This window comes from Arvicola amphibius, chromosome 3 (genome assembly GCF_903992535.2).
Source record: "Arvicola amphibius chromosome 3, mArvAmp1.2, whole genome shotgun sequence".
Taxonomy (NCBI): Eukaryota; Metazoa; Chordata; class Mammalia; order Rodentia; family Cricetidae; genus Arvicola; species Arvicola amphibius.
The window spans coordinates 183,933,951-183,946,027 of record NC_052049.1 but is presented as its reverse complement, the minus strand read 5'-3'; the positions used below and the strand labels follow the sequence as shown (position 1 = coordinate 183,946,027).

At 50.2% G+C, this 12,077-nt stretch overlaps 1 protein-coding gene across 2 annotated transcripts; it reads right to left on the bottom strand.

Moving 5' to 3' along the window:
* Nucleotides 1–2,029: 2,029 nt before the first annotated feature.
* On the bottom strand, nucleotides 2,030–9,603 carry Eomes (eomesodermin). 2 transcript variants are annotated; one of them, XM_038323500.1, is made up of 6 exons: nucleotides 8,355–9,603; nucleotides 7,241–7,395; nucleotides 6,491–6,612; nucleotides 5,683–5,841; nucleotides 5,535–5,596; nucleotides 2,030–3,859 (listed from the first exon to the last, which is right to left on the bottom strand). In XM_038323500.1, exons 1-6 carry the CDS (start codon nucleotides 9,227–9,229, stop codon nucleotides 3,121–3,123), a joined length of 2,112 nt encoding a protein of 703 aa, XP_038179428.1. In that variant the 5' UTR covers nucleotides 9,230–9,603; the 3' UTR covers nucleotides 2,030–3,120. The 2 variants fall into 2 exon arrangements, with proteins under 2 accessions (XP_038179428.1, XP_038179429.1); XM_038323501.1 differs by having other exon boundaries at nucleotides 2,030–3,802.
* Nucleotides 9,604–12,077: the final 2,474 nt, after the last annotated feature.

The window sequence follows — 12,077 nt, the reverse complement described above, 5'->3', positions numbered from 1 at the left end:
TTTCCTCCAAAGCAAAGTTAATAATGGGATTGTTGGCTTGCTTTTTATCCTTTTTATCTCGAAAAACCAGACTGTTTGGCGATGAAGAGATATTTTCCAACCACGAATCGTTTTTTGCTTTTGTGACGATTTTTCCTCTTTCGTTGTAGTTTGCTTAAGCGGTTTTGTTTGTGGCAAGAGCTGAGGTCAAGCGAACTTGGGCGAGTCAGCAGACCCTCTACGCCTGTGTCTCCGCCTTGCGAGGGGAGCGGCCTGCGCCGGCGCAAAGGTGCGCTGGGCCCGGGTTGGGAATGTAAACAAGCTGACCCCGCTCCTAGCCCTTGATCTTTATTTAAATGGAGTCTTGTTTATCGGTGTCATCCTAGGAGGATTAATTAGATACATCTCTTCACAATTTGGTGTCTGACACTCCATCTTAGGAATGCCTTATCACAAGGTGTTAATTGGGGCCACTCAGCCATTTACGTTTCTATTAAACACTGTGAGGGACTTTTCACAAGTACTAGATTCTTTTTACTGTACGGTGCAAAAATATACAAGACTTGAAATAGACTAGGCCAGAGGTCTCTTTATCCCGGCGTGTGATTAGCATTTTCGGGTTTTTCTAGAGGACAGAAACGACAGAGCATCGTTTGATATCCCGGATATCCAACCGTTGGACGTTGGTTCTGACTAGATTGGGCCAACTATGCTTCTCTCTCTCTCTCTCTCTCTCTCTCTCTCTCTCTCTCTCTCTCTCTCTCTCTCTCTCTCTCTCTCTCTCTCTCTCTCTCTCTCTCTCCTGCTGCCCACAGACATACATTAAAAAAAATCTCCAGAAAGTACACACATACACACACCTGACACTCCGGTAACAGTCGGGGCGGCTTTGATAAAGAGTCTTGAGCAGGCAATCTTGGGAATGCGGAGCTAGCAGGTCCCCAAGTTCATGGCGGTGCAGGGAGGGCTCTGGCTCCAGAAGTTCGGAGGACAAGAGAGACCCACAGTTCAGGTACATCTTCTTGCCGCTTTAATTGGGCGCAGAAGGGGAGGAGGGTCCGACTGATTGCTTGCCTCCCCACAGCTAATCCTCTTAGCAGCTGCATTTCCGCGCTCTGCTGTTAGAATGACCCTCCCAGCCAGACCTTTACCCCAGGGTGAGAAGGGGGCTCCAAGGGTTTGCAAGCTGGGTTTTAAGCCGTCTGCAGATAACCCGGTGGGACGTCTGGCAGGGGGCGGGGAGGGCCCTCTTTTCCTAACGGCCTGGTCTGCGGCACATCTAGGGTTCAGCGAGGGCCTGGGGGTAGGGGGGGCTTCGTCATCCGGAGTTAGTAACTAAAGTGGAGCTACGAGCGAGGAGTTGCGCCGCTGTCCAGATGCTGTTTGCAGAACCACAGTGCACGAGACAAGTGGAACACTCTGTGATCGCCGCACCCAGTGCTAGCCTGCGTACAAGCCCTGAGTCGAGGATGAAATTTAGCTGAGGGTAAGGCAACCGAGGACAACAGCTGCACCAACCGCGGAAAACCACAGATGGGCGCAAGGCTTGGGGTGAGCGAACATTGCGCCCTGCGGTGCTTAAAGGACCCGGAACTCGTAGGCGCTCGAATGGCAGCGGGGGTTCCCAGGGAGCTTATGTGGGTCTAGGAACCGGTAGCCTAAAGTAAACCAAGGAAAAGAACTAAGTGACTAAGGTCAGGGGCGGAGGGTGGGGAGCTAGGATTAAGCCTGCGGAGTGTGCAATCTTACATCTCCAGGGCAAACACTCCCTCCCCAATCTACCCCCTCCCCAGCCAACACCCATTGTCCACACTTCCTAGTGGGGCGAGGAAGAAGATCCCATTCATCTTTGGAGTGGGGGTGGGGATGAGGGATAAAAAGAAGCACCCCCTGCCCACTCCTCAGGACCACAGTATCTAGTTAAAAGACACCGGTTTTGTGTGTGTATGCGTGTAATGTGTAAGAGACTGTTCACTCTGAAAAAGGGCAGAAGGAAACAAAAATTAGATATATAAAATCCATAGCACAGAAGACAGAGCTGTATCCGTTCCCTCATTGAACCACATTTATTAAAAATGACTGACAACTGTACATAAAAATTCAGAGTCTCTAAAAAGCCTATAGGAACTGTGGCATCAGACTGTAATTTCTTCACATTTACTGAAGGGCAAAGTAGGGATGACCAAGGAAAGAGGATTAAACAGGTTTTTTTTTTCTTAAGTGTGGTTGAAGTGAATACAGAGGCAGCTGAGTAAGTACATAACTAAGTGGACAGAATAGCCGAGCTACCGAGGCTCCGCTCAACCCTGCAGTTGTGTTTCTGCAAATTCTTTACCAAGCCTAAGCACGCACCAAGTTTACATTAGTTTATCTCTGGTACCTAGGCAGCTGAATTTGTACAATATATTCCAGAGTACTCTACGGTGTCTAAACACACAACTGTACACTTAAATTCTCCCTTTCTCTCTGATCCCTCTGGTTTCTACGGGTCATCCCAGCAACACAGGGCCATCCATCCCTATGGCAAATGGTTTATCCCAAAATCCTGTAAGGAACTACAGGCAGCCAAGACTAGCTAGCCACTTTCCCATTCATTTTGCTCTTTTTTTCCCCCTTCCTTGACTCTCAAGCCCAGACTCTTCAGCCACTGGCAGAAGATAGCCATGAAGAGCCCACTGTTGAAACTCAAGGCCCAGCCCCTCTCTTCCTGAAGCAAAAATACCTTAACACTCTGGGCTGCTGTTTGCTTAAAGATTTACAAGTAGAAATGAGTTACAAGTTTGCTTGCTTGCTTTTTGCTTTTGAAACTCACTGGATAGCACCCGACACTCAGTTTCACAGCCTTTTCTTGAATGCTTGTTTCCCATAAATAAATCCAGCACTTTGAACAACCTCTGAATTTTAAAACACTTTCGAGTCCTCCGTTAACTTTATTTTACAAAGGGTAAGAAAAAAAAATGCTAGGTTTGCTTCAGTTCATTACCTGCAGCTATGGCAAAGCTTTGGCACCTTCTCTCAGAGAATTGCACAAAACAGGAGACAGCAAAGGTGGAGGGGGAAAGTCTTTTTGGTAACCTAGGTAAAGAAAAAAACGACAACAGAAACACCACCCTGGAAAACACTGGGGGTTAAAACAGCTCTTTAGGGAGTTGTGTAGAAAGCGTAATATGCCCCCATGCCTTTGGAGGCGTCTTTACTGTACTCTTCAGGGTTCACGTCCTCACACTTGACAGGGGGCGAGTTTCCATTGCTGGAGGTGCTAGGGGACAAGCGCTTTCTCTTGCAAGCGCTGCTGTACACCCCCGAATCGTTGGAGTCTAGAGACTTGATGGAAGGGGGGGTTTCTATCCAGGAGGAGCTAATTTCTTCTTTGACTTTTTCCTTGGCAAGCTGGTCTTCTGGGAACACAGGGGGGCTCATTCTGGATGTCCATGGTAGGCCAGCTGCCATCTTCCTCTGATAAGCGCCTCGGCCTCCCCACCCTGCCATGGCAGGGAAGGTTGGGTCAGGGTAATACCCCAGGGCATGAGATGTCTGGAGGGGCAAGGACTTAATACCATACGGGAGCAAGGTACTGGAAGTGTATTCAGATTCATAGGAACTGATGTCTAGCTTGTTGGTCACAGGTTGCTGGACAGGCGTGACAAGCCACCGCTGGGGAGGGTTGGTCACCTCTTCGCTCTGTTGGGGTGAAAGGAGGCCGTTGGTCTGTGGCACGGTCCTCTCACCGTTATAATACCGGGCTTGAGGTAACGTGTTGACAAAGGGCTCCGGGAAGAAGTTTTGAACGCCGTACCGACCTCCAGGGACAATCTGATGGGATCTAGGAGAATCCGTGGGAGATGGAGTTAACCTGTCATTTTCTGAAGCGGTGTACATGCTACAATATAAAGAGAGACACTTAAAAAAAACCAACAACCCGTGTTAGCCCCAAACAAACTATCTCCCAGAAACTAGAGCCTTGTTCTCAACTGTATAAGCTGAGCGGGCTGGTGTGTTCCACAAAAGACTACAGTAAAGCTCCCACTCCTTAGCAGGAACTTTCCCCCTAGGGGTCAGACCTGTGGCTAGAGATCCTTTCATAGAGGGCCGGCCTTGCCAGCAGGAAGGCTTGGGTTCAGTCGCGGGATCTACACACACCAGGGCTAGTGCCAGGCCTGCAGTCCCAGCCCAGGAAGTCAGACGTAAAAGGCCATGGGAGTTACACAGCCAGTTTGAGTTTGAGGCCAGCCTGAGCTACATGAACCTCTACCACCAAACAAATGAGGAAATCTGCTTTTACAAGTGCTCAGTTTTACACCCCCTCTCGTCAATGTGATGGACAGGATGCCATGAGGCAACCCCACGACTCAATGCTATTTCAAATGCACGACCTTGCTATTCGGTGTGGTGAAAACCGCGACCTTCCAGACTTTTCCTCATAGAACACAAGAGGGGGAAATCTGCTAGGGAGGATTTTCAAAGTTGAATCAGGAGTTGAAGGGTCAAGAACGGCTTCTTCAGAAGGGTGAGTTTGGTTGGAAGCACACACATCAAGGGGCTGACAACCACCTGTAACTCCAGCTCTATGAGATCTGACACCTCTGGCCTGCTGGCACCCAATTCATGAGTGCATACTCACACATAGACACGAACACACATAATTAGAAATAATGCTTTAAAAAATAGTTGGATCAAATTTAAAAAATGGGTACAAGGGGCTGGAGAGATGACTCAGAGGTTAAGAGCACTGGCTGCTGTTCTGGAGGTCCTGAGTTCAATTCCCAGCAACCACATGGTGGCTCACAACCATCTGTACTGAGATCTGGCGCCCTCCTCTGGTGTGCAGGCATACATCGAGGCAGAATGTTGTATACATAATAAATAAATAAATCTTTTTTAAAAAATGGGCACAGGGACTGGAGAGATGACTCAGAGGTTAAGAGCATTGCCTGCTCTTCCAAAGGTCCTGAGTTCAATTCCCAGCAACCACATGGTGGCTCACAACCATCTGTAATGGGGTCTGGTGCCCTCTTCTGGCCTGCAGGTGTACACACAGACAGAATATTGTATACATAATAAATAAATATTTTTTAAAAAATCGGTACAAATAAGTAAAGCCAGATTGCTTAAGGCTAATATATGCAAAAATAGGTCTAGGGATATAGCTCAATGGTAGAATGCTTACCTCGCATATACAAAGATCTGAGTTTAATACCCAGTGTATTGTGTGTGTGTGAGAGAGTGTATCAGCAAAAACATGAAAATAGGTTAAAAAAATCCCAAATATAAAATGTCATACTAAATATGTCCTCAGGAAAATGGTGACTCATTTCCTGTTCAAAGATGACGCAGGAAATGGGCTTGAAGATGAAGCTCAACTGAGAGAATGGTTGTCTAGCACACTCGAAGCCTGGGTGTGGTAGCCCTTGCTTGTGAGCTCGGCACTAAGGAGATGGAGGCAAGACCATCATAAGTTCAAGTTCATCTTAACTCCTCAGCAAGTTGCAGGCAGCCTGGGACGGGAGACAGTCTTTTAAAAGACGACTTTTAGTATGGAGGGGAGCAGTACTTACGAATCGTAGTTGTCCCGGAAGCCTTTGGCGAAGGGGTTATGGTCGATCTTCAGCTGTGTAATCTAGAGAGAGGAGAAGGATGGTAGTAACTGAGGGCTTTATCTTGCTAGCCCTAGCCTGAGAGGCTCCGCCAGCCCGGGACACTCACATCGGTGTTTTGGTAGGCAGTCACAGCGATGAACTGTGTTTCAGAGAAGGTGAAGGTCTGGGTCTTGGAAGGCTCATTCAGATCCTCTACGCCATCCTCGGTCACTTCCACAATGTGCAGTCGTGGTTGGTATTTGTGCAAAGACTGCAGCACTATCATCTGGAAAGGGAGCCAAAGAGAGACTTTCAAAGGTCTAAAAAGCCTATTTTAACAAACTGTGTATTGTGAAATGGGACTTCTGCTTGCCCTCTACAGAAATTAGCAGACTCCCCCCTTTTGTGTTACATGCGGGAAAACCTCAAAGGATGTGTTTTTCACAACATTGAATAGCAAGGTCCTCCCTGCTTCTTGAAATAGAGCTGAGTTTTTTGTTATCATTTTTAAGATTCTTGGCATTAACACTTTTGCAACTTCAAATCCCAATTCTGAACCTGGAGTGGTGGATACACTCACAATCCCAACATCTGAGCTGGGAGGGAGGAGGATCAGTAGTTCAAGGCTAGCCTGGGCTACATATACAGGTCCCACTCCCCAAAATAAACAAAAAACAAACAAACAAAAAACCCACTCAAAACAAAAACTGAATTTATGTGTATTTAATAAACACTCTTCCCTCTTGGTTCCAAGTCCCCCCAAATTATATTTCTATGCCTAATAGTAAGAAACTATAATAGTAACAAAGGCAAATAAATTTATTAATAGTGAGCCGGAGCCATAACTGCAAACACTTAATTAAACACAGTAACAAAAGTATGGCTCTCTCTCCAAGGGGCCCCAGGCGGAAGATTTCCACTCTTCCTGTCTCTACCTGTGTGTTGTTGCTGCTTGCTCCTTTGTTATTAGTGAGTTTTAACTTCCCAAAGGAAATCTCCTGCCTCATCCAGTGGGAACCAGTGTTAGGAGATTCCGGGTGAACGTACATTTTGTTGCCTAAGAGGAAAACCGAAAGGAAACATAAGCACGTACACAAACAAGACTGTTGAGTGCCGGGGTTGGGGTGGAAGTCTGTTTGTTAGTTAGGCCTGGGTTTGCAGCAGCAGGTCTGAGACCTGCTTCCAGAAATCTCTGGATCACAGCGGGACTCCAGGCACCCCCCCCCTCCCCAGGGCCAGGGTGCTTCCAGCCTTTCTTAATCAAGGCACTGCTATCACCGGCCTCTCCAAATAGAAAACAGAGATGGCTCCCAAATGTTAATCTGAAGTCTTCAAAAGCGGGACGGGATGTGCCTCATTGAATATTTACTTTCATAGGTTAAGTTAGAGGAGGCCCCGGCTTTCTCAAGAGGATACAAAAATACCAGGAGCTTTCCCCCAAACTCAGAACAACCTCATTGGACTATTCATTTCTCAAACACAGCCCGGTAGGGTCAAGGTGAAGGTTTGATATATAATGGGAAGCAAGAAAAACGACGGAGCAAATTTCTCTTCGTCAACACAAGGCGACTCATGCTAACATCTCCAGGCCCCAGGCTCGGGATGAGGTGCTTGGTTATTGAAATGTGACTGGTCCAGGACTGGGGCTCTGATTCCTTCCCGGCCCAGGCCTCCTCTCTCCTCACCCTGCATGTTATTGTCGGCTTTGCCACAGGTCACCCACTTGCCCCCTTGGAAGCGCCAGTGGTTAGGGTCGGCCAGAACCACCTCCACGAACACGTTGTAGTGGGCGGTGGGATTGAGTCCGTTTATGTTGAAGCTCAAGAAAGGAAACATGCGCCTGTGTACCAAGAACAGAACCAAAGGAAATGATTTAAGTAGAAGCGTTCAGGACACACCCTGCCACCCCTGGACACACAATAGAAGACTGCAATAAACAAAACAACAACAACGAATAAGTCCTATGGCCGGAAACTACGAAAACGGTTTTGAATTAACAATTTTTGAAACAGCCTCCAAATCAGTATTTTTCTTAATTCATATGCTCTGAGACCTCCATCCACTCAAACTCCCTGGTCTTTCAGAATCTTACTCGTTTTCTTACTGGGATATCAAAAATTATTTTTAAAGACATAGGTAACACAAAACATTAAGCAGGCGCGTGCCCATCGCGCGCACACACACACACACACACACACACACACACACACACACACACACACACAGTTTTGAGTTCCTGTCTCCCAGCACCCACTCCTCCGTTCCTCCAAAAGTAGCTGTTGGCAGTTCGAAGGTGTACCAAATTTTCTTGTACCTTCCCAGCAAACTCCCCAATCATCCGGCGTCAAAAAAATCTACCCACCCACCAGCTCCAAACTCAGCTTCTTCTGCTCTTCTCACAGAAGCGCCCAACAAAGAGCATGGAGCCTGAAACAACTGCATTTCAAATACTTGCGCTCAGGCCGCAGCTCAGCTCCAACCCTCTCCTCCCACCCTCGGGTCCTCGCCTTGCAAGCTGTAAACTGCAAGCTGCAAACTCAGGAGCCAGTGGCTCCTGTAGATCCACCCTCAAGGGTCCATTCCGTCCATTTCCATATCTGCCTCCTCCCTGTCAATCACGGGGAGGGTGACTAGAGGGGAGAGTAACTTTGGCAGCCGGCCCAAGCCACAGGTGTGCGTGTGAATGGAAAGGGGCGCGACTTTGGAGATGCGGTGTCCCCTTTACGGCGTGCATTTAAACACTCCAAGCATAGAATGCAAAGAGCGGGCACAACTTCCTCAACCCGGCCCTGTGCTCACCTGCCCTGTTTGGTGATGATCATCTCAGTTTGGTGACGATGGAATTTGAGCCATAGGGGCCGGTTGCACAGGTAGACGTGGGCGCGGAAGCCGGAACCGGGTACCCCGAGGCCTCCCAATCCTCCGCAAGATCCGGCCGCTGCGGCTCCCGCGTACGGCCCGTAGAGAGGAGAGCCCTGGTAGGGATAGGCGCCAGGACCGCCAGCCCCACTGCTGCTGCCACTGGCGCCGCTCCCCGAGCCCGCGGCGGGGCCGAACTGCGCCCTCGCGGGCGGGCACACGGAGGCGGGGAATCCACCGGGGGGCAGCATGGAGCCGTAGGGGTAGCGCGCGCCATTGGACGCGGGGTACACGGATCCGTGGGCTGCTCCGGCCGCCGCCTGGTACTGGAAGAGCGAGCAGGGCGCGGCGAGCTCGGAGCCCTGCGGTCCCGGCGACGGGAGGTAGTAGCGCTCGGAGCTCATGCTGTCCATGGAGTAGCGCGCGCTGGCGGCCGCGTTGGCGGCGGAGGGCAGCTCCTCCTCGGCGCACGGGGAGCCCTTGCGGCCGTCCGGGGGACCGGGCTTGGCCACAGCCGAGGCGCTGCCAAAGGTGTCCCCGGCGTCTGCGTCACTGAGCATGGCCGCGGGGGCCCCCGCGCCGGCGCCTGTGGGTTCTGCGCTACCCGCCTGACACGGGAGATTGCCCGGAAACTTCTTGGACGCTTTGTCTAAGTCCAGTCTCTGGGGCGAGGGAGCAGCACCGGGGAGGAGGCTGACGTTCCCGCCACCTCCCCCTCCTCCGCCACCTCCGCCACCTCGCGCACTCTCCAGCGAGTAGAAGTGCGCGCCCGGCAGGTTCACGGAGCTCACCAGGAGCTGCTCTCCTAACTGCATGCTTTTGCGATTCGCAGACGGCAGCCGGCTGCCTCCTCGCCTCCCGCGGCCTGGTTATAAAGGCCGGCTGGGGGGAGCCAGCGCCCTCTTCCGAGGGGAAGGTAACGTTCCCTTCCTCCCTCGCCCGGGCTACCCACCTGGGGACCTGCGGGGCGGCTTCAGCGCGCGCCCCGAATCCAGCGTCCTTTCTGCAAGGGAACAAACCCCGGCTTGTAGGTGGGTGATGGAAACTGAGCAAGCAGCGTTTCCCTTTCCTTCCGTCTTTCCTTGTCTAGCTTCCAGGACCCCTACACTCACACCAGGGAAGAGGACTCAGTTCTGAGTTCCCATTTAGCAACCAGCCCGCTTCTCTCTGTTGGATCTGCCGTGCTAAACCCAAGGCCTACTTGACTGCTCGGAAACTTACGAGCTGTCGCTGGCTGCTTATATGCGCGCTGCCAGGGAGGGGCTTCGCAGCCCCACGGCTAGGGGACTTTGCTATTGGCTGACAGAGGTGACACTAATTCAATTAAGCATTTATTAATTGGATCGAGTTGCCTGCAAGTTTCTTTTCCTCCCCGCCTGTTTGTTTGGCTGTTGTTGTTGGTTTGGTGCTTTTACGTTTCTTTGGGGGACCTATAAGCCACTGTGAGAATCAATCCCGGTGTCAATAAGGCGCTGGAGTTTAGGGTTTGAAGTCTGCGTACCTGGTCTAACCCTAGGCTTAAGGGTCATTCCTGCGCTCGGGGCTAGTTTGGCAAAGGCAGGTCCTAGAGGCCCGAACAGAGGTCTCTGAACGCTCCCTGCTCGCCGGAAGGCACAGGTTCCCGAGGGTGCAAATCTGGAGGCGGTTTGGAAGGCGACCCAAAGTGTGTGCGTCAGACGCTGTAACATCAAAGCGCACCTTCCCTCTGACTTCCTGGCCATCCGCACACAGGAACCGCTTTTTGTTCTGACCCATCTTTTTACCTAAAGGGTTAGTGGCGAGAAACCTTGCGCTCAGCGTTTAGAATTCCTGGGATGACGAAAGATACCCGTGTCTTAATCAGAAGGCCGAGTGCTGTGGGCTACTGAAGACCCAACAAGAGTCAGACCGAGCGAATCAAGCGCTTACCCTCACGTCCACGCTAACAAACCGGCTTTCCGGGGCCATCATTTTCATCGTTTACAATTAAAAAAATCCACACTGCTCGGTTTTCCTGAACTCTGGATGATTTCTACCTCCCCCAAGCCCCACTTTTGCCAACATCTTTGGTGGGGACTGACGCCACGACACAAAGGTTTCCTAGCAGCTGTGCAGTTAAGATTCCCTGCGCCTCTCCTCTGCAGCACAATACCGAAGGCAGAATAATTAGTGAAATAATCAGTTTGATATTGAATTAAGCTCCTTTGCCCAGCTGCCTGTTTTTCCCCCCTGCGTTTCCGCAAACAGTCAAGGACGGTGTCGTCATATTTTATTGTTTTATTATTGCAGAAGGGGGACACGTTTCGTTGCAGATATAAGAAGACCGAACATTCTCCTTTAATAAGCAATTACGGACGCCTGCAGTAATCGCTCCGGGAGCGCATTTTCCGGTCGAGATGCGGTGACTCTGCTTCCCCCAAGCGAACACGATCACACGGGAAACTTTTTGCCTAGAACAGATGAGATGGCCGCGGGATCTGCTAAGCGCCCAGACCCCAGCAGTAGAACCGCGCGAAGCTTTCCAACCTGGTTCCAAACCCCGCACAGCACGAACATCCGCAGACTCGTGTTAGAGAGTGGAGAGATCCTTCACGCTCTCAAATGCTGTGTGGGGTTTTGATGTGATGGTGTTGCGAATCTTGGGTGCTTGAGAAGGTGTTCAGCGCCAAGTCAGAGGCTCGCGAGTCGGAGAGAGAGCCTTGTCAATTTTGGCTCACAGAGCCCAGGAGCTGGCACCCTGCGCGCCCAGCCCCTGAGATCCCAGAATTTGGTCCAAGTTCGGCTCTGACATGGTAGTCTGATCCCGTCACTTTACTGTTTTTGTTTTGATCCAGAGAAATCTTGGTGGTTAATTTTTATTCCCTTCAAAGAGAGCGAGATACTCAATGTGGGGATTCCACAAGGGGGATGCGAGCTCCAGGAAAGGGCCTCAGCGCTGGCGGCTCAGTCCCGAGTTTTCGAATGACGATTTTTAAGTTCGTGTTAGCCTTGACCTGAGCTGCAGGACGTCTGAGGGGAAAGCAGGTGTGAGACTGAATCTCACGTTATCTGCAGATGGGGTGACTGAAGGTGTATGTCAGTTTTGCACTTTAACACAGCCAGAAGCAGGCTTCGGGGTCCCTTCAAAATGCTCTGAAGAAACCAGGGAAACGCTAGCGTGGCACAGTGCCACCACAGGCAACGGGCACCGTTCAGACCCACTCTGGCGCAAGTAACTCAGACCAGCTGTCCCTACAAGCACATCAGAACCGGGTTCATTCTATCCTACCCCTAGAGCAAGCTCCCGAAAGCGTGCAGGTTCATCCCGAGTGCCACCAAATTATCAACTCCGTGCAATTCGGTCTGTGAAAGTAGGATTTAGAATCCTCACGGACTCCTGGGGCCCCGCCCTCAGTAATACACTCTCTCATCTTATTTTTGACATATTTTACAAGTGGAGAAATAAAGAGAAACCCCACAAAAGTCAAAATAAGGGCGCTAGGAAACACTTTGGAACCTGGGATTTGAGGGCATAGGGAACTTACTAACATTATTACTCTTGTCATATATTATTTTTTTTACTCTTGTCATATATTATTATTGTGACTCAAAATCATCTGATGACTCCCCCCTTTAAACTGGTGAAAAGCACCATTTCCACTAAAAATATTTTTCTGGCTTCATAAAGACAAAAAATATTTCTGT

Coding starts and splice junctions, on each gene's coding strand:
- Eomes (XM_038323500.1), bottom strand. CDS start 9,229: ATGCAGTTAGGAGAGCAGCTCCTGGTGAGCTCCGTGAACCTGCCGGGC. Junction 7,396..8,354: donor ATCATCACCAAACAGGGCAG/GTGAGCACAGGG, acceptor CTTGGTACACAG/GCGCATGTTTCCTTTCTTGA. Junction 5,597..5,682: donor CTGCCTACCAAAACACCGAT/GTGAGTGTCCCG, acceptor TCCTCTCTCTAG/ATTACACAGCTGAAGATCGA.